Genomic DNA, 24,631 nt, shown 5'->3' with positions numbered 1-24,631 from the left:
AGGGGGTAGTAGGTGAACAGGGGTAGTAGGAGAACAGGGGGTAGTAGGAGAACAGGGGGTAGTAGGTGAACAGGGGGTAGTAGGTGAACAGGGGTAGTAGGAGAACAGGGGGTAGTAGGTGAACAGGGGGTAGTAGGAGAACAGGGGTAGTAGGAGAACAGGGGGGTAGGGTAGTAGGTGAACAGGGGGTAGTAGGAGAACAGGGGTAGTAGGAGAACAGGGGGTAGTAGGAGAACAGGGGGGTAGGGTAGTAGGAGAACAGGGGTAGTAGGAGAACAGGGGGTAGTAGGAGAACAGGGGGTAGTAGGTGAACAGGGGGTAGTAGGTGAACAGGGGGTAGTAGGTGAACAGGGGGTAGTAGGTGAACAGGGGTAGGGTAGTAGGTGAACAGGGGGTAGTAGGTGAACAGGGGGTAGGGTAGTAGGTGAACAGGGGGTAGTAGGTGAACAGGGGGTAGTAGGTGAACAGGGGGGAGTAGGTGAACAGGGGTAGGGTAGTAGGTGAACAGGGGTAGTAGGTGAACAGGGGGTAGTAGGTGAACAGGGGTAGTAGGAGAACAGGGGGAGTAGGTGAACAGGGGGTAGGGTAGTAGGTGAACAGGGGTGAAGTAGGTGAACAGGGGGTAGTAGGTGAACAGGGGTAGTAGGTGAACAGGGGGTAGGGTAGTAGGTGAACAGGGGGTAGTAGGTGAACAGGGGTAGGGTAGTAGGTGAACAGGGGGTAGTAGGTGAACAGGGGTAGTAGGTGAACAGGGGGGAGTAGGAGAACAGGGGTAGTAGGAGAACAGGGGTAGTAGGTGAACAGGGGGTAGTAGGAGAACAGGGGGTAGTAGGTGAACAGGGGGTAGTAGGTGAACAGGGGGTAGTAGGTGAACAGGGGGTAGTAGGAGAACAGGGGGTAGTAGGAGAACAGGGGTAGTAGGTGAACAGGGGGTAGTAGGTGAACAGGGGTAGTAGGAGAACAGGGGGTAGTAGGAGAACAGGGGTAGTAGGAGAACAGGGGGTAGTAGGAGAACAGGGGTAGTAGGAGAACAGGGGGGTAGTAGGTGAACAGGGGGTAGTAGGAGAACAGGGGGTAGTAGGTGAACAGGGGTAGTAGGAGAACAGGGGGTAGTAGGAGAACAGGGGGTAGTAGGAGAACAGGGGGTAGTAGGTGAACAGGGGGGTAGTAGGTGAACAGGGGGGTAGGGTAGTAGGTGAACAGGGGGGTAGTAGGAGAACAGGGGTAGTAGGAGAACAGGGGGTAGTAGGAGAACAGGGGTAGTAGGAGAACAGGGGTAGTAGGTGAACAGGGGGTAGTAGGTGAACAGGGGGTAGTAGGTGAACAGGGGGGTAGTAGGTGAACAGGGGGTAGTAGGTGAACAGGGGGTAGTAGGTGAACAGGGGTAGTAGGTGAACAGGGGGTAGTAGGTGAACAGGGGTAGTAGGTGAACAGGGGGTAGTAGGTGAACAGGGGTAGTAGGAGAACAGGGGGTAGTAGGAGAACAGGGGTAGTAGGTGAACAGGGGGTAGTAGGTGAACAGGGGGTGAGTAGGAGAACAGGGGGTAGTAGGTGAACAGGGGGTAGTAGGAGAACAGGGGGTAGTAGGAGAACAGGGGGTAGGGTAGTAGGTGAACAGGGGGTAGTAGGAGAACAGGGGTAGTAGGAGAACAGGGGGTAGTAGGAGAACAGGGGTAGTAGGTGAACAGGGGGTAGGGTAGTAGGAGAACAGGGGGAGTAGGAGAACAGGGGTAGTAGGAGAACAGGGGGTAGTAGGTGAACAGGGGTAGTAGGTGAACAGGGGTAGTAGGTGAACAGGGGGTAGTAGGTGAACAGGGGGTAGTAGGTGAACAGGGGTAGGGTAGTAGGTGAACAGGGGGAGTAGGTGAACAGGGGGTAGGGTAGTAGGTGAACAGGGGGTAGTAGGTGAACAGGGTGTAGTAGGTGAACAGGGGTAGTAGGTGAACAGGGGGTAGGGTAGTAGGTGAACAGGGGGTAGTAGGTGAACAGGGGGTAGTAGGTGAACAGGGGGCAGTAGGAGAACAGGGGGTAGTAGGTGAACAGGGGGGTAGGGTAGTAGGTGAACAGGGGTAGTAGGTGAACAGGGGGTAGTAGGAGAACAGGGGGTAGTAGGTGAACAGGGGGTAGTAGGTGAACAGGGGGTAGTAGGTGAACAGGGGGTAGTAGGTGAACAGGGGGTAGTAGGTGAACAGGGGGTAGGGTAGTAGGTGAACAGGGGGTAGTAGGTGAACAGGGGGTAGTAGGAGAACAGGGAGTAGTAGGTGAACAGGGGGTAGTAGGTGAACAGGGGTAGTAGGTGAACAGGGGGTAGTAGGTGAACAGGGGTAGTAGGTGAACAGGGGGTAGTAGGAGAACAGGGGTAGTAGGTGAACAGGGGTAGGGTAGTAGGAGAACAGGGGTAGTAGGTGAACAGGGGGTATGGTAGTAGGTGAACAGGGGGTAGGGTAGTAGGTGAACAGGGGGTAGTAGGTGAACAGGGGTAGGATAGTAGGAGAACAGGGGGTAGTAGGTGAACAGGGGGTAGTAGGTGAACAGGGGGTAGTAGGTGAACAGGGGGTAGGGATGAATTGAGGCTGTTCTGAGGGGAAAAGGGGGTGCAACTCAATATTAGGAAGGTGTTCTTAATGTCCTGTACGAAGACCTCCTTCGGTGTGTGTGTGTGTGTGTGTGTGTGTGTGTGTGTGTGTGTGTGTGTGTGTGTGTGTGTGTGTGTGTGTGTGTGTGTGTGTGTGTGTGTGTGTGTGTGTGTGTGTGTGTATACTAACCTGTATGAAGTCTGTGAAGACCTTCTTGCAGGAAGGGCATGTGAAGCGCCCGTTCACAGCATGCCCGCCCACATGCTCTTTCAGCAGGTCCAAACGATCAAAGGTGTCGGTGCAGAACAGACAGGAGTAGGTCCGGTGTTCTGAGTGAAGAAGAAGATGGTCCTCCAACGCACCGTGGGACAGGAAACCCTTATCTTAGCAGAAGAAGAAGGAAAAAAATCTAAACTGTAGACGTCTTCACATTTTATATATAAACTCCTATAGGTGATCCTTCTGGGCCCTGGTCAAACATATATCTATCCAGGAAACAGGATATGCGGGGCGGAGCGTTTAAAACAGGAAGTAGTCCCTTACTGCAGTGATGACACGAGAGGTAGGCGTCACGGCCGTGGACTCTTAGGTGGTTCTCTAGCTTGTCCTGATCTCTGAAGGCTTTTCCACAGTGGGTACACTTAAAGGGCCGGAGCGATTTCCTGATGAACAGGTGCTGAAGGGCCGCATTCTGGAGAAGGAGGAGGAGGAAGAGAGGAAATAGAGAAGAGAGGACATCACCACCGATATTGAATAGATAACTTTTTGTTTCTACAATAAACACAGGCACAGACAAAAGCATTCCACTGATGAAGCAGGGAGGAATGGACAGATGGAATGGATAGGAGGAGATGTCGAGGCCTACGGGTTTTTAAACTCAGATGTCACGTGATCACCATGGAGATGACAAACACCCTTCCATCCTACCTGCACGTCCATCTTTACGGGGCAAAGCATTAAGACGAAAAAGAGAAATATACCGTTGTCAAGACTACACACTGCATGACTACTGGTAACACTACAGACCAGGGCTGCATGACTACTGGTAACACTACAGACCAGGGCTGCATGACTACTGGTAACACTACAGACCAGGGCTGCATGACTACTGGTAACACTACAGACCAGGGCTGCATGACTACTGGTAACACTACAGACCAGGGGCTGTATGACTACTGGTAACACTACAGACCAGGGCTGCATGACTACTGGTAACACTACAGACCAGGGCTGTATGACTACTGGTAACACTACAGACCAGGGCTGCATGACTACTGGTAACACTACAGACCAGGGCTGTATGACTACTGGTAACACTACAGACCAGGGCTGTATGACTACTGGTAACACTACAGACCAGGGCTGTATGACTACTGGTAACACTACAGACCAGGGCTGCATGACTACTGGTAACACTACAGACCAGGGCTGTATGACTACTGGTAACACTACAGACCAGGGCTGCATGACTACTGGTAACACTACAGACCAGGGCTGTATGACTACTGGTAACACTACAGACCAGGGCTGCATGACTACTGGTAACACTACAGACCAGGGCTGTATGACTACTGGTAACACTACAGACCAGGGCTGTATGACTACTGGTAACACTACAGACCAGGGCTGTATGACTACTGGTAACACTACAGACCAGGGCTGTATGACTACTGGTAACACTACAGACCAGGGCTGCATGACTACTGGTAACACTACAGACCAGGGCTGTATGACTACTGGTAACACTACAGACCAGGGCTGCATGACTACTAGTAACACTACAGACCAGGGCTGTATGACTACTGGTAACACTACAGACCAGGGCTGCATGACTACTGGTAACACTACAGACCAGGGCTGCATGACTACTGGTAACACTACAGACCAGGGCTGTATGACTACTGGTAACACTACAGACCAGGGCTGTATGACTACTGGTAACACTACAGACCAGGGGCTGTATGACTACTGGTAACACTACAGACCAGGGCTGTATGACTACTGGTAACACAACAGACCAGGGCTGTATGACTACTGGTAACACTACAGACCAGGGCTGTATGACTACTGGTAACACTACAGACCAGGGATGTATGACTACTGGTAACACTACAGACCAGGGCTGTATGAATACTGGTAACACTACAGACCAGGGCTGTATGACTACTGGTAACACTACTGGTAACACTACAGACCAGGGCTGTATGACTGCTGGTTACACTACATACCAGGGCTGTATGACTACTGGTAACACTACAGACCAGGGCTGTATGACTACTGGTAACACTACAGACCAGGGCTGCATGACTACTAGTAACACTACAGACCAGGGCTGTATGACTACTGGTAACACTACAGACCAGGGCTGCATGACTACTGGTAACACTACAGACCAGGGCTGCATGACTACTGGTAACACTACAGACCAGGGCTGTATGACTACTGGTAACACTACAGACCAGGGCTGTATGACTACTGGTAACACTACAGACCAGGGCTGTATGACTACTGGTAACACTACAGACCAGGGCTGTATGACTACTGGTAACACAACAGACCAGGGCTGTATGACTACTGGTAACACTACAGACCAGGGCTGTATGACTACTGGTAACACTACAGACCAGGGCTGTATGAATACTGGTAACACTACAGACCAGGGCTGTATGACTACTGGTAACACTACTGGTAACACTACAGACCAGGGCTGTATGACTGCTGGTTACACTACATACCAGGGCTGTATGACTACTGGTAACACTACAGACCAGGGCTGTGTGACTACTGGTAACACTACAGACCAGGGCTGTGTGACTACTGGTAACACTACAGACCAGGGCTGTACGACTACTGGTAACACTACAGACCAGTGCTGTATGACTACTGGTAACACACTACAGACCAGGGCTGAATGACTACTGGTAACACTACAGACCAGGGCTGTGTGACTACTGGTAACACTACAGACCAGGGCTGTATGACTACTGGTAACACTACTGGTTACACTACATACCAGGGCTGTATGACTACTGGTAACACTACAGACCAGGGCTGTATGACTACTGGTAACACTACAGACCAGGGCTGTATGACTACTGGTAACACTACAGACCAGGGCTGTACGACTACTGGTAACACTACAGACCAGGGCTGTATGACTACTGGTAACACTACAGACCAGGGCTGTATGACTACTGGTAACACTACAGACCAGGGCTGTATGACTACTGGTAACACTACAGACCAGGGCTGTATGACTACTGGTAACACTACAGACCAGGGCTGTACGACTACTGGTAACACACTACAGAGCAGGGCTGCATGACTACTGGTAACACTACAGACCAGGGCTGTATGACTACTGGTAACAGTACAGACCAGGGCTGTATGACTACTGGAAACAGTACAGACCAGGGCTGTATGACTACTGGTAACACTACAGACCAGGGCTGTATGACTACTGGTAACACTACAGACCAGGGCTGTATGACTACTGGTAACACTACAGACCAGGGCTGTATGACTACTGGTAACACTACTGGTAACACACTACAGATCAGGGCTGTATGACTGCTGGTTACACTACAGACCAGGGCTGTATGACTACTGGTAACACTACAGACCAGGGCTGTACGACTACTGGTAACACTACAGACCAGGGCTGTACGACTACTGGTAACACTACAGACCAGTGCTGTATGACTACTGGTAACACACTACAGACCAGGGCTGCATGACTACTGGTAACACTAGAGACCAGGGCTGTGTGACTACTGGTAACACACTACAGACCAGGGCTGTACGACTACTGGTTACACTACAGACCAGGGCTGTATGACTACTGGTAACACTACAGACCAGGGCTGTATGACTACTGGTAACACTACAGACCAGGGCTGTATGACTACTGGTAACACTACAGACCAGGGCTGTATGACTACTGGTAACACTACAGACCAGGGCTGTATGAATACTGGTAACACTACAGACCAGGGCTGTACGACTACTGGTAATACACTACAGACCAGGGCTGTATGACTACTGGTTACACTACAGACCAGGGCTGTACGACTACTGGTAACACTACAGACCAGGGCTGTACGACTACTGGTAATACACTACAGACCAGGGCTGTATGACTACTGGTAACACTACAGACCAGGGCTGTACGACTACTGGTTACACTACAGACCAGGGCTGTAGACCAGACCAGGGCTGTATGACTACTGGTAACACTACAGACCAGGGCTGCATGACTACTGGTAACACTACAGACCAGGGCTGTATGACTACTCGTATCACTACAGACCAGGGCTGTATGACTACTGGTAACACTACAGACCAGGACTGTATGACTACTGGTAACACGACTGGTAACACTACAGACCAGGGCTGTATGACTACTGGTAACACTACAGACCAGGGCTGTATGACTACTGGTAACACTACAGACCAGGACTGTATGACTACTGGTAACACTACAGACCAGGACTGTATGACTACTGGTAACACGACTGGTAACACTACAGACCAGGGCTGTATGACTACTGGTAACACTACAGACCAGGGCTGTACGACTACTGGTAACACTACAGACCAGGGCTGTACGACTACTGGTAACACTACAGACCAGGGCTGTATGACTACTGGTAACACTACAGACCAGGGCTGTGTGCCTACTGGTAACACTACAGACCAGGGCTGTGTGACTACTGGTAACACACTACAGACCAGGGCTGTACGACTACTGGTAACACTACAGACCAGGGCTGTATGACTACTGGTAACTCTACAGACGAGGGCTGTATGACTACTGGTAACACTACAGACCAGGGCTGTATGACTACTGGTAACACACTACAGACCAGGGCTGCATGACTACTGGTAACACTACAGACCAGGGCTGTATGACTACTGGTAACACTACAGACCAGGGCTGTATGACTACTGGTAACACTACAGACCAGGGCTGTATGACTACTGGTAACACTACTGGTAACACTACAGACCAGGGCTGCATGACTACTGGTAACACTACAGACCAGGGCTGCATGACTACTGGTAACACTACAGACCAGGGCTGCATGACTACTGGTAACACTACAGACCAGGGCTGTATGACTACTGGTAACACTACAGACCAGGGCTGTACGACTACTGGTAACACACTACAGACCAGTGCTGTATGACTACTGGTAACACACTACAGACCAGGGCTGTATGACTACTGGTAACACACTACAGACCAGGGCTGTATGACTACTGGTAACACACTTCAGATCAGGGCTGTACGACTACTGGTAACACACTACAGACCAGGGCTGTATGACTACTGGTAACACACTACAGACCAGGGCTGTATGACTACTGGTAACACACTACAGACCAGGGCTGTATGACTACTGGTAACACTACAGACCAGGGCTGTATGACTACTGGTAACACTACAGACCAGGGCTGTATGAATACTGGTAACACTACAAACCAGGGCTGTATGACTACTGGTAACACTACAGACCAGGGCTGTGTGACTACTGGTAACACTACAGACCAGGGCTGTACGACTACTGGTAACACTACAGACCAGGGCTGTGTGACTACTGGTAACACTACAGACCAGGGCTGTGTGACTACTGGTAACACTACTGGTAACACTACAGACCAGGGCTGTGTGACTACTGGTAACACTACAGACCAGGGCTCTGTGACTACTGGTAACACTACTGGTAACACTACAGACCAGGGCTGTGTGACTACTGGTAACACTACTGGTAACACTACAGACCAGGGCTGTGTGACTACTGGTAACACTACTGGTAACACTACAGACCAGGGCTGTGTGACTACTGGTAACACTACTGGTAACACTACAGACCAGGGCTGTGTGACTACTGGTAACACTACAGACCAGGGCTGTATGACTACTGGTAACACTACAGACCAGGGCTGTGTGACTACTGGTAACACTACTGGTAACACTACAGACCAGGGCTGTGTGACTACTGGTAACACTACAGACCAGGGCTGTGTGACTACTGGTAACACTACAGACCAGGGCTGTGTGACTACTGGTAACACTACAGACCAGGGCTGTGTGACTACTGGTAACACTACTGGTAACACTACAGACCAGGGCTGTGTGACTACTGGTAACACTACAGACCAGGGCTGTATGACTACTGGTAACACACTACAGACCAGGGCTGTACGACTACTGTTAACACTACAGACCAGGGCTGTGTGACTACTGTTAACACTACAGACCAGGGCTGTGTGACTACTGGTAACACTACAGACCAGGGCTGTGTGACTACTGGTAACACACTACAGACCAGGGCTGTGTGACTACTGGTAACACACTACAGACCAGGGCTGTACGACTACTGGTAACACTACAGACCAGGGCTGTGTGACTACTGGTAACACACTACAGACCAGGGCTGTACGACTACTGGTAACACTACAGACCAGGGCTGTATGACTACTAGTAACACTACAGACCAGGGCTGTGTGACTACTGGTAACACTACAGACCAGGGCTGTGTGACTACTGGTAACACTACAGACCAGGGCTGTGTGACTACTGGTAACACACTACAGACCAGGGCTGTACGACTACTGGTAACACTAAAGACCAGGGCTGTGTGACTACTGGTAACACACTACAGACCAGGGCTGTACGACTACTGGTAACACTACAGACCAGGGCTGTATGACTACTGGTAACACTACAGACCAGGGCTGTGTGACTACTGGTAACACTACAGACCAGGGCTCTGTGACTACTGGTAACACTACTGGTAACACTACAGACCAGGGCTGTGTGACTACTGGTAACACTACTGGTAACACTACAGAAAAGGGCTGTGTGACTACTGGTAACACTACTGGTAACACTACAGACCAGGGCTGTGTGACTACTGGTAACACTACTGGTAACACTACAGACCAGGGCTGTGTGACTACTGGTAACACTACAGACCAGGGCTGTGTGACTACTGGTAACACTACAGACCAGGGCTGTATGACTACTGGTAACACTACAGACCAGGGCTGTGTGACTACTGGTAACACTACAGACCAGGGCTGTGTGACTACTGGTAACACTACAGACCAGGGCTGTGTGACTACTGGTAACACTACAGACCAGGGCTGTGTGACTACTGGTAACACTACAGACCAGGGCTGTGTGACTACTGGTAACAGTACTGGTAACACTACAGACCAGGGCTGTGTGACTACTGGTAACACTACTGGTAACACTACAGAAAAGGGCTGTGTGACTACTGGTAACACTACTGGTAACACTACAGACCAGGGCTGTGTGACTACTGGTAACACTACTGGTAACACTACAGACCAGGGCTGTGTGACTACTGGTAACACTACAGACCAGGGCTGTGTGACTACTGGTAACACTACAGACCAGGGCTGTATGACTACTGGTAACACTACAGACCAGGGCTGTGTGACTACTGGTAACACTACAGACCAGGGCTGTGTGACTACTGGTAACACTACAGACCAGGGCTGTGTGACTACTGGTAACACTACAGACCAGGGCTGTGTGACTACTGGTAACAGTACTGGTAACACTACAGACCAGGGCTGTGTGACTACTGGTAACACTACTGGTAACACTACAGACCAGGGCTGTGTGACTACTGGTAACACTACTGGTAACACTACAGACCAGGGCTGTGTGACTACTGGTAACACTACAGACCAGGGCTGTGTGACTACTGGTAACACTACAGACCAGGGCTGTGTGACTACTAGTAACACTACAGACCAGGGCTGTACGACTACTGGTAACACTACAGACCAGGGCTGTGTGACTACTGGTAACACACTACAGACCAGGGCTGTACGACTACTGGTAACACTACAGACCAGGGCTGTGTGACTACTGGTAACACACTACAGACCAGGGCTGTGTGACTACTGGTAACACTACAGACCAGGGCTGTGTGACTACTGGTAACACTACTGGTAACACTACAGACCAGGGCTGTGTGACTACTGGTAACACTACAGACCAGGGCTGTGTGACTACTGGTAACACTACAGACCAGGGCTGTATGACTACTGGTAACACTACTGGTTACACTACAGACCAGGGCTGCATGACTACTGGTAACACTACAGACCAGGGCTGTATGACTACTGGTAACACTACAGACCAGGGCTGTGTGACTACTGGTAACACTACTGGTTACACTACAGACCAGGGCTGTATGACTACTGGTAACACTACTGGTTACACTACAGACCAGGGCTGCATGACTACTGGTAACACTACAGACCAGGGCTGTATAACTACTGGTAACACTACAGACCAGGGCTGTGTGACTACTGGTAACACACTACAGACCAGGGCTGTACGACTACTGGTAACACTACAGACCAGGGCTGTGTGACTACTAGTAACACTACAGACCAGGGCTGTACGACTACTGGTAACACTACAGACCAGGGCTGTGTGACTACTGGTAACACTACAGACCAGGGCTGTGTGACTACTGGTAACACTACAGACCAGGGCTGTGTGACTACTGGTAACACTACAGACCAGGGCTGTGTGACTACTGGTAACACTACAGACCAGGGCTGTGTGACTACTGGTAACACTACAGACCAGGGCTGTATGACTACTGGTAACACTACAGACCAGGGCTGTGTGACTACTGGTAACACTACAGACCAGGGCAGTGTGACTACTGGTAACACTACAGACCAGGGCTGTACGACTACTGGTAACAATACAGACCAGGGCTGTATGACTACTGGTAACACTACAGACCAGGGCTGTGTGACTACTGGTAACACTACAGACCAGGGCTGTGTGACTACTGGTAACACTACAGACCAGGGCTGTGTGACTACTGGTAACACTACAGACCAGGGCTGTGTGACTACTGGTAACACTACAGACCAGGGCTGTGTGACTACTGGTAACACTACAGACCAGGGCTGTGTGACTACTGGTAACACTACAGACCAGGGCTGTGTGACTACTGGTAACACTACAGACCAGGGCTGTGTGACTACTGGTAACACACTACAGACCAGGGCTGTACGACTACTGGTAACACTAAAGACCAGGGCTGTGTGACTACTGGTAACACACTACAGACCAGGGCTGTACGACTACTGGTAACACTACAGACCAGGGCTGTATGACTACTGGTAACACTACAGACCAGGGCTGTGTGACTACTGGTAACACTACAGACCAGGGCTGTGTGACTACTGGTAACACTACTGGTAACACATACAGACCAGGGCTGTGTGACTACTGGTAACACTACAGACCAGGGCTCTGTGACTACTGGTAACACTACTGGTAACACTACAGACCAGGGCTGTGTGACTACTGGTAACACTACTGGTAACACTACAGAAAAGGGCTGTGTGACTACTGGTAACACTACTGGTAACACTACAGACCAGGGCTGTGTGACTACTGGTAACACTACTGGTAACACTACAGACCAGGGCTGTGTGACTACTGGTAACACTACAGACCAGGGCTGTGTGACTACTGGTAACACTACAGACCAGGGCTGTATGACTACTGGTAACACTACAGACCAGGGCTGTGTGACTACTGGTAACACTACTGGTAACACTACAGACCAGGGCTGTGTGACTACTGGTAACACTACAGACCAGGGCTGTGTGACTACTGGTAACACTACAGACCAGGGCTGTGTGACTACTGGTAACACTACAGACCAGGGCTGTGTGACTACTGGTAACACTACAGACCAGGGCTGTGTGACTACTGGTAACACTACTGGTAACACTACAGACCAGGGCTGTGTGACTACTGGTAACACTACTGGTAACACTACAGACCAGGGCTGTGTGACTACTGGTAACACTACTGGTAACACTACAGACCAGGGCTGTGTGACTACTGGTAACACTACAGACCAGGGCTGCGTGACTACTGGTAACACTACAGACCAGGGCTGCATGACTACTGGTAACACTACAGACCAGGGCTGCATGACTACTGGTAACACTACAGACCAGGGCTGCATGACTACTGGTAACACTACAGACCAGGGCTGTATGACTACTGGTAACACTACAGACCAGGGCTGTATGACTACTGGTAACACTACAGACCAGGGCTGCATGACTACTGGTAACACTACAGACCAGGGCTGCATGACTACTGGTAACACTACAGACCAGGGCTGTATGACTACTGGTAACACTACAGACCAGGGCTGCATGACTACTGGTAACACTACAGACCAGGGCTGCATGACTACTGGTAACACTTTTTGTCCTGAAGTTAATTTGTTTTTAAACATTTCAATATGTTTTCTCTTATTTGAACACAGCACAGGGCCTCACCACTCCCCAGTCTTACCCGTATCCTCTTGGCCCGGCGCATGTCTTGGGGGGTGAGGCTGAGGTGAGGTTCTGCCGTGGCGCTGCTCTGGGACGGGTCATCTTTGATGGGGGGTAAGGGTGGGTCGCTGTTGGGGGGTGAGGGGTCTGTTTCTGTGTCGGGGGCCAGGTCCCCTCCAGGGGGGTCTAGTTGTGCCTCTGTCTCCAACCCTCCACCCCTCTCCCCGTCTGTCTCCAGCTCTACCACCTTGAAACCGTTCAGAGCACCGTCTGTTCTCTCCTCGTACGGCAGCTTCCCTACGAACCCCAGGAGCTCCTGTCGCCAGAGACATTCAGATACAGGTCCGTCAGCATGGAGACGAGTGAGAGTCAATGTGGAGGCTATATACAGGGTGTTACGGTACAGAGTCAATGTGGAGGCTATATACAGGGTGTTACGGTACAGAGTCAATGTGGAGGCTATATACAGGGTGTTACGGTACAGAGTCAATGTGGAGGCTATATACAGGGTGTTACGGTACAGAGTCAATGTGGAGGCTATATACAGGGGGTACCGGTACAGAGTCAATGTGGAGGCTATATACAGGGTGTTACGGTACAGAGTCAATGTGGAGGCTATATACAGGGGGTACCGGTACAGAGTCAATGTGGAGGCTATATACAGGGGGTACCGGTACAATGTGGAGGCAATATACAGGTGGTACCAGTACAGGGTCAATGTGAAGGCTATATACAGGGGGTACTGGTACAGAGTCAATGTGGAGGCTATATACAGGGGGTACCGGTACAGAGTCAATGTGGAGGCTATATACAGGGTGTTACGGTACAGAGTCAATGTAGAGGCTATATACAGGGTGTTACGGTACAGAGTCAATGTGGAGGCTATATACAGGGTGTTACGGTACAGAGTCAATGTGGAGGCTATATACAGGGTGTTACGGTACAGAGTCAATGTGGAGGCTATATACAGGGGGTACCGGTACAGAGTCAATGTGGAGGATATATACAGGGGGTACCGGTACAGAGTCAATGTGGAGGATATATACAGGGGGTACCTGTACAGAGTCAATGTGGAGACTATATACAGGGTGTTACGGTACAGAGTCAATGTGGAGACTATATACAGGGTGTTACGGTACAGAGTCAATGTGGAGGCTATATACAGGGTGTTACGGTACAGAGTCAATGTGGAGGCTATATACAGGGTGTTACGGTACAGAGTCAATGTGGAGGCTATATACAGGGTATTACGGTACAGAGTCAATGTGGAGGCTATATACAGGGTGTTACGGTACAGAGTCAATGTGGAGGCTATATACAGGGTGTTACGGTACAGAGTCAATGTGGAGGCTATATACAGGGTGTTACGGTACAGAGTCAATGTGGAGGATATATACAGGGGGTACCGGTACAGAGTCAATGTGGAGGATATATACAGGGGGTACCTGTACAGAGTCAATGTGGAGACTATATACAGGGGGTACCGGTACAGAGTCAATGTGGAGGCTATATACAGGGTATTACAGTACAGATTCAATGTGGAGGCTATATACAGGGTGTTACGGTACAGAGTCAATGTGGAGGCTATATACAGGGTGTTACGGTACAGAGTCAATGTGGAGGCTATATACAGGGTATTACGGTACAGAGTCAATGTGGAGGCTATATACAGGGGTACCGGTACAGAGTCAATGTGGAGGCTATATACAGGGGGTACCGGTACAGAGTCAATGTGGAGGCTATATACAGGGGGTACCGGTACAGAGTCAATGTGGAGACTATATACAGGGGGTACCGGTACAGAGTCAATGTGGAGGCTATATACAGGGTGTTACGGTACAGAGTCAATGTGGAGGCTATATACAGGGTGTTACGGTACAGAGTCAATGTGGAGGCTATATACAGGGTGTTACGGTACAGAGTCAATGTGGAGGCTATATACAGGGTGTTACGGTACAGAGTCAATGTGGAGGCTATATACAGGGTGTTACGGTACAGAGTCAATGTGGAGGCTATATACAGGGTGTTACGGTACAGAGTCAATGTGGAGGCTATATACAGGGTGTTACGGTACAGAGTCAATGTGGAGGCTATATACAGGGGGTACCGGTACAATGTGGAGGCAATATACAGGTGGTACCAGTACAGGGTCAATGTGGAGGCTATATACAGGGGGTACCGGTACAGAGTCAATGTGGAGGCTATATACAGGGGGTACCGGTACAGAGTCAATGTGGAGGCTATATACAGGGTGTTACGGTACAGAGTCAATGTAGAGGCTATATACAGGGTGTTACGGTACAGAGTCAATGTGGAGGCTATATACAGGGGGTACCGGTACAGAGTCAATGTGGAGACTATATACAGGGGGTACCGGTACAGAGTCAATGTGGAGGCTATATACAGGGGGTACCGGTACAGAGTCAATGTGGAGGCTATATACAGGGGGTACCGGTACAGAGTCAATGTGGAGACTATATACAGGGGGTACCGGTACAGAGTCAATGTGGAGGCTATATACAGGGTGTTACGGTACAGAGTCAATGTGGAGGCTATATACAGGGTGTTACGGTACAGAGTCAATGTGGAGGCTATATACAGGGTGTTACGGTACAGAGTCAATGTGGAGGCTATATACAGGGTGTTACGGTACAGAGTCAATGTGGAGGCTATATACAGGGTGTTACGGTACAGAGTCAATGTGGAGGCTATATACAGGGGGTACCGGTACAGAGTCAATGTGGAGGCTATATACAGGGTGTTACGGTACAGAGTCAATGTGGAGACTATATACAGGGTATTACGGTACAGAGTCAATGTGGAAGCTATATACAGGGGGTACCGGTACAGAGTCAATGTGGAGGCTATATACAGGGGGTACCGGTACAGAGTCAATGTGGAGACTATATACAGGGGGTACCGGTACAGAGTCAATGTGGAGGATATATACAGGGTATTACGGTACAGAGTCAATGTGGAGGCTATATACAGGGTATTACGGTACAGAGTCAATGTGGAGGCTATATACAGGGGGTACCGGTACAGAGTCAATGTGGAGGCTATATACAGGGGGTACCGGTACAGAGTCAATGTGGAGGCTATATACAGGGGGTACCGGTACAGAGTCAATGTGGAGACTATATACAGGGGGTACCGGTACAGAGTCAATGTGGAGGCTATATACAGGGTGTTACGGTACAGAGTCAATGTGGAGGCTATATACAGGGTGTTACGGTACAGAGTCAATGTGGAGGCTATATACAGGGTGTTACGGTACAGAGTCAATGTGGAGGCTATATACAGGGTGTTACGGTACAGAGTCAATGTGGAGGCTATATACAGGGGGGTACCGGTACAGAGTCAATATGGAGGCTATATACAGGGGGTACCGGTACAGAGTCAATGTGGAGACTATATACAGGGGGTACCGGTACAGAGTCAATGTGGAGGCTATATACAGGGTATTACGGTACAGAGTCAATGTGGAGGCTATATACAGGGTGTTACGGTACAGAGTCAATGTGGATACTATATACAGGGGGTACCGGTACAGAGTCAATGTGGAGGCTATATACAGGGTGTTACGGTACAGAGTCAATGTGGAGGCTATATACAGGGGGTACCGGTACAGAGTCAATGTGGAGGCTATATACAGGGTGTTACGGTACAGAGTCAATGTGGAGGCTATATACAGGGTGTTACGGTACAGAGTCAATGTGGAGGCTATATACAGGGTATTACGGTACAGAGTCAATGTGGAAGCTATATACAGGGGGTACCGGTACAGAGTCAATGTGGAGGCTATATACAGGGGGTACCGGTACAGAGTCAATTTGGAGACTATATACAGGGGGTACCGGTACAGAGTCAATGTGGAGGCTATATACAGAGTGTTACGGTACAGAGTCAATGTGGAGGCTATATACAGGGGGTAGCGGTACAGAGTCAATGTGCGGGGTACAGGTTAGTAACGAGGCTATATACAGGGGGTACCGGTACAGAGTCAAATGTGCGGGGTACAGGTTAGTCGAGGTCATTTCTACATGTAAGTAGGGGTAAAGTGACTATACATAGATAATAAACAGCAAATAGCAGCAGTGTAAAAACAAAGGTGGAGGGCATTTGATTAATTGTTCAGCAGTCTCATGGCTTGGGGGTAGAAGTTAAGGAGCCTTTTGTTCCTAGACTTGGAGCTCCGGTACCTCTTGCCGTACGGTAGCAGAGAGAACAGTCTATGACTTGGGAGACTGGAGTCTATGACAATTTTGTGGGCCTTCCTCTGACACCGCCTGGTATAGAGGTCCTGAATGGCAGGAAGCTTGGCCCCAGTGATGTACTGGGCTGTACACACTACTTTCTGAAGCGCCTTACGGTTGGATGCCGAGCAGTTGCCATACCAGGCGGTGATGCAACCGGTCTGGAGGCTCTCGATTGAGATTGCATCATCTGTGGATCTGTTGTGCCGGTATGCAAACTGGAGTGGGTCTAGGGTTTCCGGGATGATGGTGTTGATGTGAGCCATGACCAGCCTTTCGAAGCACTTCATGGCTACCAACGTGAGTGCTGCGGGGCGGTAGTCATTTAGGCAGGTTACCTTCACTTTCTTGGGCACAGGGACTATGGTGGTCTGTTTGATACATGTAGGTATTACAGACTCGGTCAGGGAGAGGTTGAAAATGTCAGTGAAGACACTTGCCAGTTGGTCCGCACATGCTCGCAGTACACGTCCTGGTAATCCGTCCGTGGCCTTGTGAATATTGACCTGTTTAAAGGTCTTGTGGGGACAATGTAAATAGTCCAGGTAGCCAATTGATTAACTGCTCAAGAGTCTTATGACTTGGGGGTAGAAGCTGTTAAGAAAGCCTTTTTGACCTAGACTTGGCGCTCCGGTACCGCTTTCCGTGCGGTAGTAGAGAGAACAGTCTATGACTAGGGTGGCTGGAGTCCTTGGCAATTTTTTGGGCCTTCCTTTGTTCCTCTGGTACAGATTCCCTGGATGGCAGGAAGTTTGGCCCCAATGATGTGCTTGGCCCCAGTGATGTACTGGGCCATACGCACTACCCTCTGTAGTGCCTTGCGGTCGGAGGCCGAGCAGTTGCCGAACCAGGCAGTTATGCAACCAGTCAGGATGCTCTCGATGGTGCAGCTGTAGAACTTTTGGCATGGGTCCTAAGAGCATCAATCTTTTCAGTCTCCTGTGGGGGAATAGGCGTTGTCGTGCCCTCTTCACGACTGTCTTGGTGTGTTTGGACCATGATAGTTTGTTGGTGATGTGGACACCAACGAACTTGAAGCTCTCAACCTGCTCCACTACAGCCCTGTCGATGATAATGGGGGCGTGCTCGACCCACCTTTTTCTGTAGTCCACAATCATCTCCTAGCCTTTAGCTCGGTGTGGATGTTGTCTGCAATCCATGGCTTCTGGTTGGGAAATGTACGTACGGTCACTGTGGGGAAAACTTTGTCGATGCACTTATTGATGAAGCCAGTGACTGAGGTGGTATACTCCTCAATACCATTGGATAAATACCGGAACATATTCCAGTCTGTGCTAGCAAAACAGTACTGTAGCGTAGCATCCACGTCATCTTCCGTATTGAGCGAGTCACTGGTACTTCCTACTTTAGTTTTTTTCTTGTAAGCAGGAATCAGGAGGATGGAATTATGGTCAGATTTGCCAAATGGAGGGAGAGGGAGAGCTTTGTATGCATCTCTGTGTGTGGAGTATAGGTGGTCCAGAGTTGATTTTCCTCTGGTTGAACATTTAACATGCTGGTTGAAATTAGGTCCAATGGATTTAAGTTTGCCTGCATTAAAGTCCCCGGCCACTAGGAGCGCAGCTTCTGGATGAGCGTTTTCTTCTTTGCTTATGGCCTTAAACAGCTGGTTGAGTGAGGTCTTAGTGCCAGCTTCGGTTTGTGGTGGTAAATAGACGGCTGCGAATAATATAGATGAGAACTCTCTTGGTAGATAGTGTGGTCTACAGCTTATCATGAGGTGCTCTACCTCTTGGTAGACAGTGTGGTCTACAGCTTATCATAAGGTACTCTACCTCTTGGTAGATAGTGTGGTCTACAGCTTATCATAAGGTACTCTACCTCAGGCGAGCAATACCTCGAGACTTCCTTAATATTAGACATCGCGCACCAGCTGTTACTGACCAATAGACACACACCACCACCCCTCGTCTTACAGGACGTAGCTGCTCTGTCCTGCCGATGCACGGAAAACCCAGCCAATTGTATTTTATCGGTGTCGTCGTTCAGCCACGACTCTGTGAAACATAAGAGTTCAGATTTTTTTTTTTTATGTCCCATTGGTAGGATAGTCTCGAACAGAGCTCATCGTGTTTATTCTCCAGTGATTGCACGTTGGCCAATAGAACGGATGGTTAATTAACCACTGCACGACGAATTCTCACATGGCAACCCGATCTCCGCCCCTGTACCTCCGTGCGTTTCTTCACGCCAATGATGGGGATTTGGGCCCTGGTCTGGGAGAAACAATCTATCCTTCGCATCAGACTCATTAAAGAAAAATCTTTGTCCAGTTCGAGGGGAGAACTCACTGTTCTCATATCCAGAAGCTCTTTTCAGTCATAAAGAGACGGTAGCAACAACATTATGTACAAAATAAGTTACAAACAATGCAAGAAAATAAACAAAATAGTACAGTTGGTTAGGAGCCTGTAAAATGGTAGCCATCCCCTCTGGCACCGTTATCAGGCCTGGAGACATTCAGATACAGGTCTATCAGGCCTGGAGACATTCAGATACAGGTCTATCAGGCCTGGAGACATTCAGATACAGGTCTATCAGGCCTGGAGACATTCAGATACAGGTCTATCAGGCCTGGAGACATTCAGATACAGGTCTATCAGGCCTGGAGACATTCAGATACAGGTCTATCAGGCCTGGAGACATTCAGATACAGGTCTATCAGGCCAGGAGACATTCAGATACAGGTCTATCAGGCCTGGAGACATTCAGATACAGGTCTATCAGGCCTGGAGACATTCAGATACAGGTCTATCAGGCCTGGAGACATTCAGATACAGGTCTATCAGGCCTGGAGACATTCAGATACAGGTCTATCAGGCCTGGAGACATTCAGATACAGGTCTATCAGGCCTGGAGACATTCAGATACAGGTCTATCAGGCCAGAGACATTCAGATACAGGTCTATCAGGCCTGGAGACATTCAGATACAGGTCTATCAGGCCTGGAGACATTCAGATACAGGTCTATCAGGCCTGGAGACATTCAGATACAGGTCTATCAGGCCTGGAGACATTCAGATACAGGTCTATCAGGCCAGGAGACATTCAGATACAGGTCTATCAGGCCAGGAGACATTCAGATACAGGTCTATCAGGCCTGGAGACATTCAGATACAGGTCTATCAGGCCTGGAGACATTCAGATACAGGTCTATCAGGCCTGGAGACATTCAGATACAGGTCTATCAGGCCTGGAGACATTCAGATACAGGTCTATCAGGCCTGGAGACATTCAGATACAGGTCTATCAGGCCTGGAGACATTCAGATACAGGTCTATCAGGCCTGGAGACATTCAGATACAGGTCTATCAGGCCTGGAGACATTCAGATACAGGTCTATCAGGCCTGGAGACATTCAGATACAGGTCTATCAGGCCTGGAGACATTCAGATACAGGTCTATCAGGCCTGGAGACATTCAGATACAGGTCTATCAGGCCTGGAGACATTCAGATACAGGTCTCTCAGTATGGAGACATTCAGATACAGGTCTATCAGGCCTGGAGACATTCAGATACAGGTCTATCAGGCCTGGAGACAGAGATTCGTTATCCTTCCTTTTGTCTCTGGACCTTAGGACTCTTTCATGTGTCCCAAATGGTTCCCTTTACCAGCAGTGCACTGCAGGCCCTGGTTAACAGTAGTGCACTGCAGGCCCTGGTTAACAGTAGTGCAATGCAGGCCCTGGTTAACAGTAGTGCACTGCGTAGGGAATAGGAGACCATTTGGGACAGTGTCTCAAAGTAAACTATGACTGTTACACAGTTGTACGTACCGGTGTCTTGTCCCCTGCCGTGGCGATCGAAGGGTCCAACCGGATGAATTTAGGGGGGCGGCCCGGTCTCCTTCCTGTCCCAAACCTCTTCCTGCCACGCCCACGAGCACGCCCCTTCGGTCTGCAGAAACACAGGTTAAAGTCAATCATTCGATCATTCAATTCAATTTACTAAACACATTTTTTACCAAAATCTTCTGACAAACTGTGTTTTACAGGTCAAGGAGAGGACTGTGGGGACGAGGCGAGCGAAGCATTCCAGTGTGCGTGTTACCTGGTGACGTAGTCCAGCTTGTCATCGTGCATGTTGAGGTGCTGCTGTAGCTGTTCTGAACTCATGAAGCGTCTGTTACACTCATAACACGGCCAATTCTTCTCCTGCTCGCGTAACACTGAAAAACGCAACAAGACCAGAGTCATGGGTCTACACTGGTGCACCAGCACATGATTTGGTCGCAACAATTGTTTTATAATATCTTTTAGAATTGATAATGACCTGGGCTGCGTCCCATAATGTGCCTGTATTCCATACAGAAGCAGGCTAATAATGACTAGCCATCTTAGCAGAAGCAGGCTAATAATGACTAGCCATCTTAGCAGAAGCAGGCTAATAATGACTAGCCATCTTAGCAGAAGCAGGCTAATAATGACTAGCCATCTTAGCAGAAGCAGGCTAATAATGACTAGCCATCTAAGCAGAAGCAGGCTAATAATGACTAGCCATCTTAGCAGAACCAGGCTAATAATGACTAGCCATCACAGCAAAACCAGGCTAATAATGACTAGCCATCACAGCAAAACCAGGCTAATAATGACTAGCCATCATACTGAACCAGGCTAATAATGACTAGCCATCTTAGCAGAACCAGGCTAACAATGGCTAGCCATCTTAGCAGGACCAAGCTAATAATGACTAGCCATCTTAGCAGAACTAGGCTAATAATGACTAGCCATCTTAGCAGAACCAGGCTAATAATGACAAGCCATCTTAGCAGAACCAGGCTAATAATGACAAGCCATCACACAGAACCAGGCTAATAATGACTAGCCATCTTACTGAACCAGGCTAATAATGACTAGCCATCATACTGAACCAGGCTAATAATGACTAGCCATCATACTGAACCAGGCTAACAATGACTAGCCATCATACTGAACCAGGCTAATAATGACTAGCCATCATACTGAACCAGGCTAATAATGACTAGCCATCATACTGAACCAGGCTAATAATGACTAGCCATCTTACTGAACCAGGCTAACAATGGCTAGCCATCTTACTGAACCAGGCTAACAATGATTAGCCATCATACTGAACCAGGCTAATAATGACTAGCCATCTTAGCAGAACCAGGCTAATAATGACTAGCCATCTTAGCAGAACCAGGCTAATAATGACTAGCCATCTTAGCAGAACCAAGCTAATAATGACTAGCCATCTTAGCAGAACCAAGCTAATAATGACTAGCCATCACACAGAACCAGGCTAATAATGACTAGCAATCTTAGCAGAACCAGGCTAATAATAACTAGCCATCTTAGCAGAACTAGGCTAATAATGACTAGCCATCTTAGCAGAACCAGGCTAATAATGACAAGCCATCACACAGAACCAGGCTAATAATGACTAGCCATCTTACTGAACCAGGCTAATAATGACTAGCCATCTTAGCAGAACCAGGCTAATAATGACTAGCCATCATACTGAACCAGGCTATTAGTGACTAGCCATCTTACTGAACCAGGCTAACAATGACTAGCCATCATACTGAACCAGGCTAATAATGACTAGCCATCTTACTGAACCAGGCTAACAATGGCTAGCCATCTTACTGAACCAGGCTAACAATGATTAGCCATCATACTGAACCAGGCTAATAATGACTAGCCATCTTAGCAGAACCAGGCTAATAATGACTAGCCATCTTAGCAGAACCAGGCTAATAATGACTAGCCATCTTAGCAGAACCAAGCTAATAATGACTAGCCATCTTAGCAGAACCAAGCTAATAATGACTAGCCATCTTAGCAGAACCAAGCTAATAATGACTAGCCATCACACAGAACCAGGCTAATAATGACTAGCAATCTTAGCAGAACCAGGCTAATAATAACTAGCCATCTTAGCAGAACTAGGCTAATAATGACTAGCCATCTTAGCAGAACCAGGCTAATAATGACTAGCCATCATACAGAACCAGGCTAATAATGACTAGCAATCTTAGCAGAACCAGGCTAATAATAACTAGCCATCTTAGCAGAACTAGGCTAATAATGACTAGCCATCTTAGCAGAACCAGGCTAATAATGACTAGCCATCATACTGAACCAGGCTAATAATGACTAGCCATAACACAGAACCAGGCTAATAATGACTAGCCATCTTAGCAGGACCAGGCTAATAATAACTAGCCATCTTCTAAATGAGCATGCCCTTGTGTTCCTGTATTTAAAAGGAGCATGCCCTTGTGTTCCTGTATTTAAAAGGAGCATGCCCTTGTGTTCCTGTATTTAAAATAGCATGCCCTTGTGTTCCTGTATTTAAAGGAGCATGCCCTTGTGTTCCTGTATTTAAAAGGAGCATGCCCTTGTGTTCCTGTATTTAAAAGGAGCATGCCCTTGTGTTCCTGTATTTAAAAGGAGCATGCAAGTTTATAATGCGTGCATAATTTCAATAGTAGGTGATTTTTTTCTTTCATATGCGGGCTGAGCAAGTAGCCTATAGCCTACAGGGTTCATACAGACATTGGCAAGTCAAACTCAACGACTTTCTCAACCACTTCATTATAATTTTCAAAGACCTACATTTTATATTTAAAATTGTTGTAATATGTCGAGCCCTGGCACACACACAAACGAGGCATTGAGGTGTCCGTTGTTGCCTCTTCAGAAAGTTGGTATATTTTGGAGGGAAATTGCACATTACTGTTTGAATAACTCATGATCATTTTTTTAATAACGTGACCACGATTATAAAAATAAATCACTGACACCCTTGCGTCCAATTAAAAATCTGTGTCGCTCCGTCAAAAAGGTGGCAAATTCGACTGTTTAGGTCGCAGTATCGAAACCCTGCCACAGCAGATGAAACATTAGGGTTTAAATAAACCCTGCAGTACTGAAACAAACAACTACAGTAGTGTAGAGAAAATATTAGGACCAGGAGCAAACATCACTGCTATCATAGACAAGGCTACAAACACACACATACAGTTGAAGTCGGAAGTTTACATACACCTTAGCCAAATACATTTAAACTCAGTTTTTCACAATTCCTGACGTTTAATACGAGTAAAAAATTCCCTGTCTTAGGTCAGTTAGGATCACCACTTTATTTTAAGAATGTGAAATGTCAGAATAATAGTAGAGAGAATGATTTTTATTTCTTTCATCACATTCCCAGTGGGGCAGAAGTTTACATACACTCAATCAGTATTTGGTAGCATTGCCTTTAAATTGTTTAACTTGGGTCAAACGTTTCAGGTAGCCTTCTACAAGCATACCACCACAAGTTGGGTGAATTTTGGCCCATTCCTCCTGACAGACTGGTGTAACTTAGTCAGGTTTGTAGGCCTCCTTGATCCCACACGCTTTTCAGTTCTGCCCCCAAATGTTCTATAGGGTTGAGGTCAG

General features: G+C 48.5%; 1 protein-coding gene across 1 annotated transcript in view; it reads right to left on the bottom strand.

Moving 5' to 3' along the window:
- LOC123735935 (PR domain zinc finger protein 10-like) overlaps positions 1–24,631 on the bottom strand; it is a 70,273-nt gene that overhangs the window by 30,740 nt on the left and 14,902 nt on the right. Inside the window, 4 exon segments of the mRNA XM_045713110.1 lie at positions 2,766–2,959; positions 3,120–3,267; positions 20,999–21,119; positions 21,273–21,390. Of these exon segments, the coding sequence (XP_045569066.1) occupies positions 2,766–2,959; positions 3,120–3,267; positions 20,999–21,119; positions 21,273–21,390 (581 nt within the window).

This window comes from Salmo salar, unplaced genomic scaffold, assembly GCF_905237065.1.
Source record: "Salmo salar unplaced genomic scaffold, Ssal_v3.1, whole genome shotgun sequence".
NCBI classification, from domain to species: domain Eukaryota; kingdom Metazoa; phylum Chordata; class Actinopteri; order Salmoniformes; family Salmonidae; genus Salmo; species Salmo salar.
Note: the sequence above shows the minus strand (reverse complement) of the source record. Positions and strands in the feature narration are given on the sequence as shown.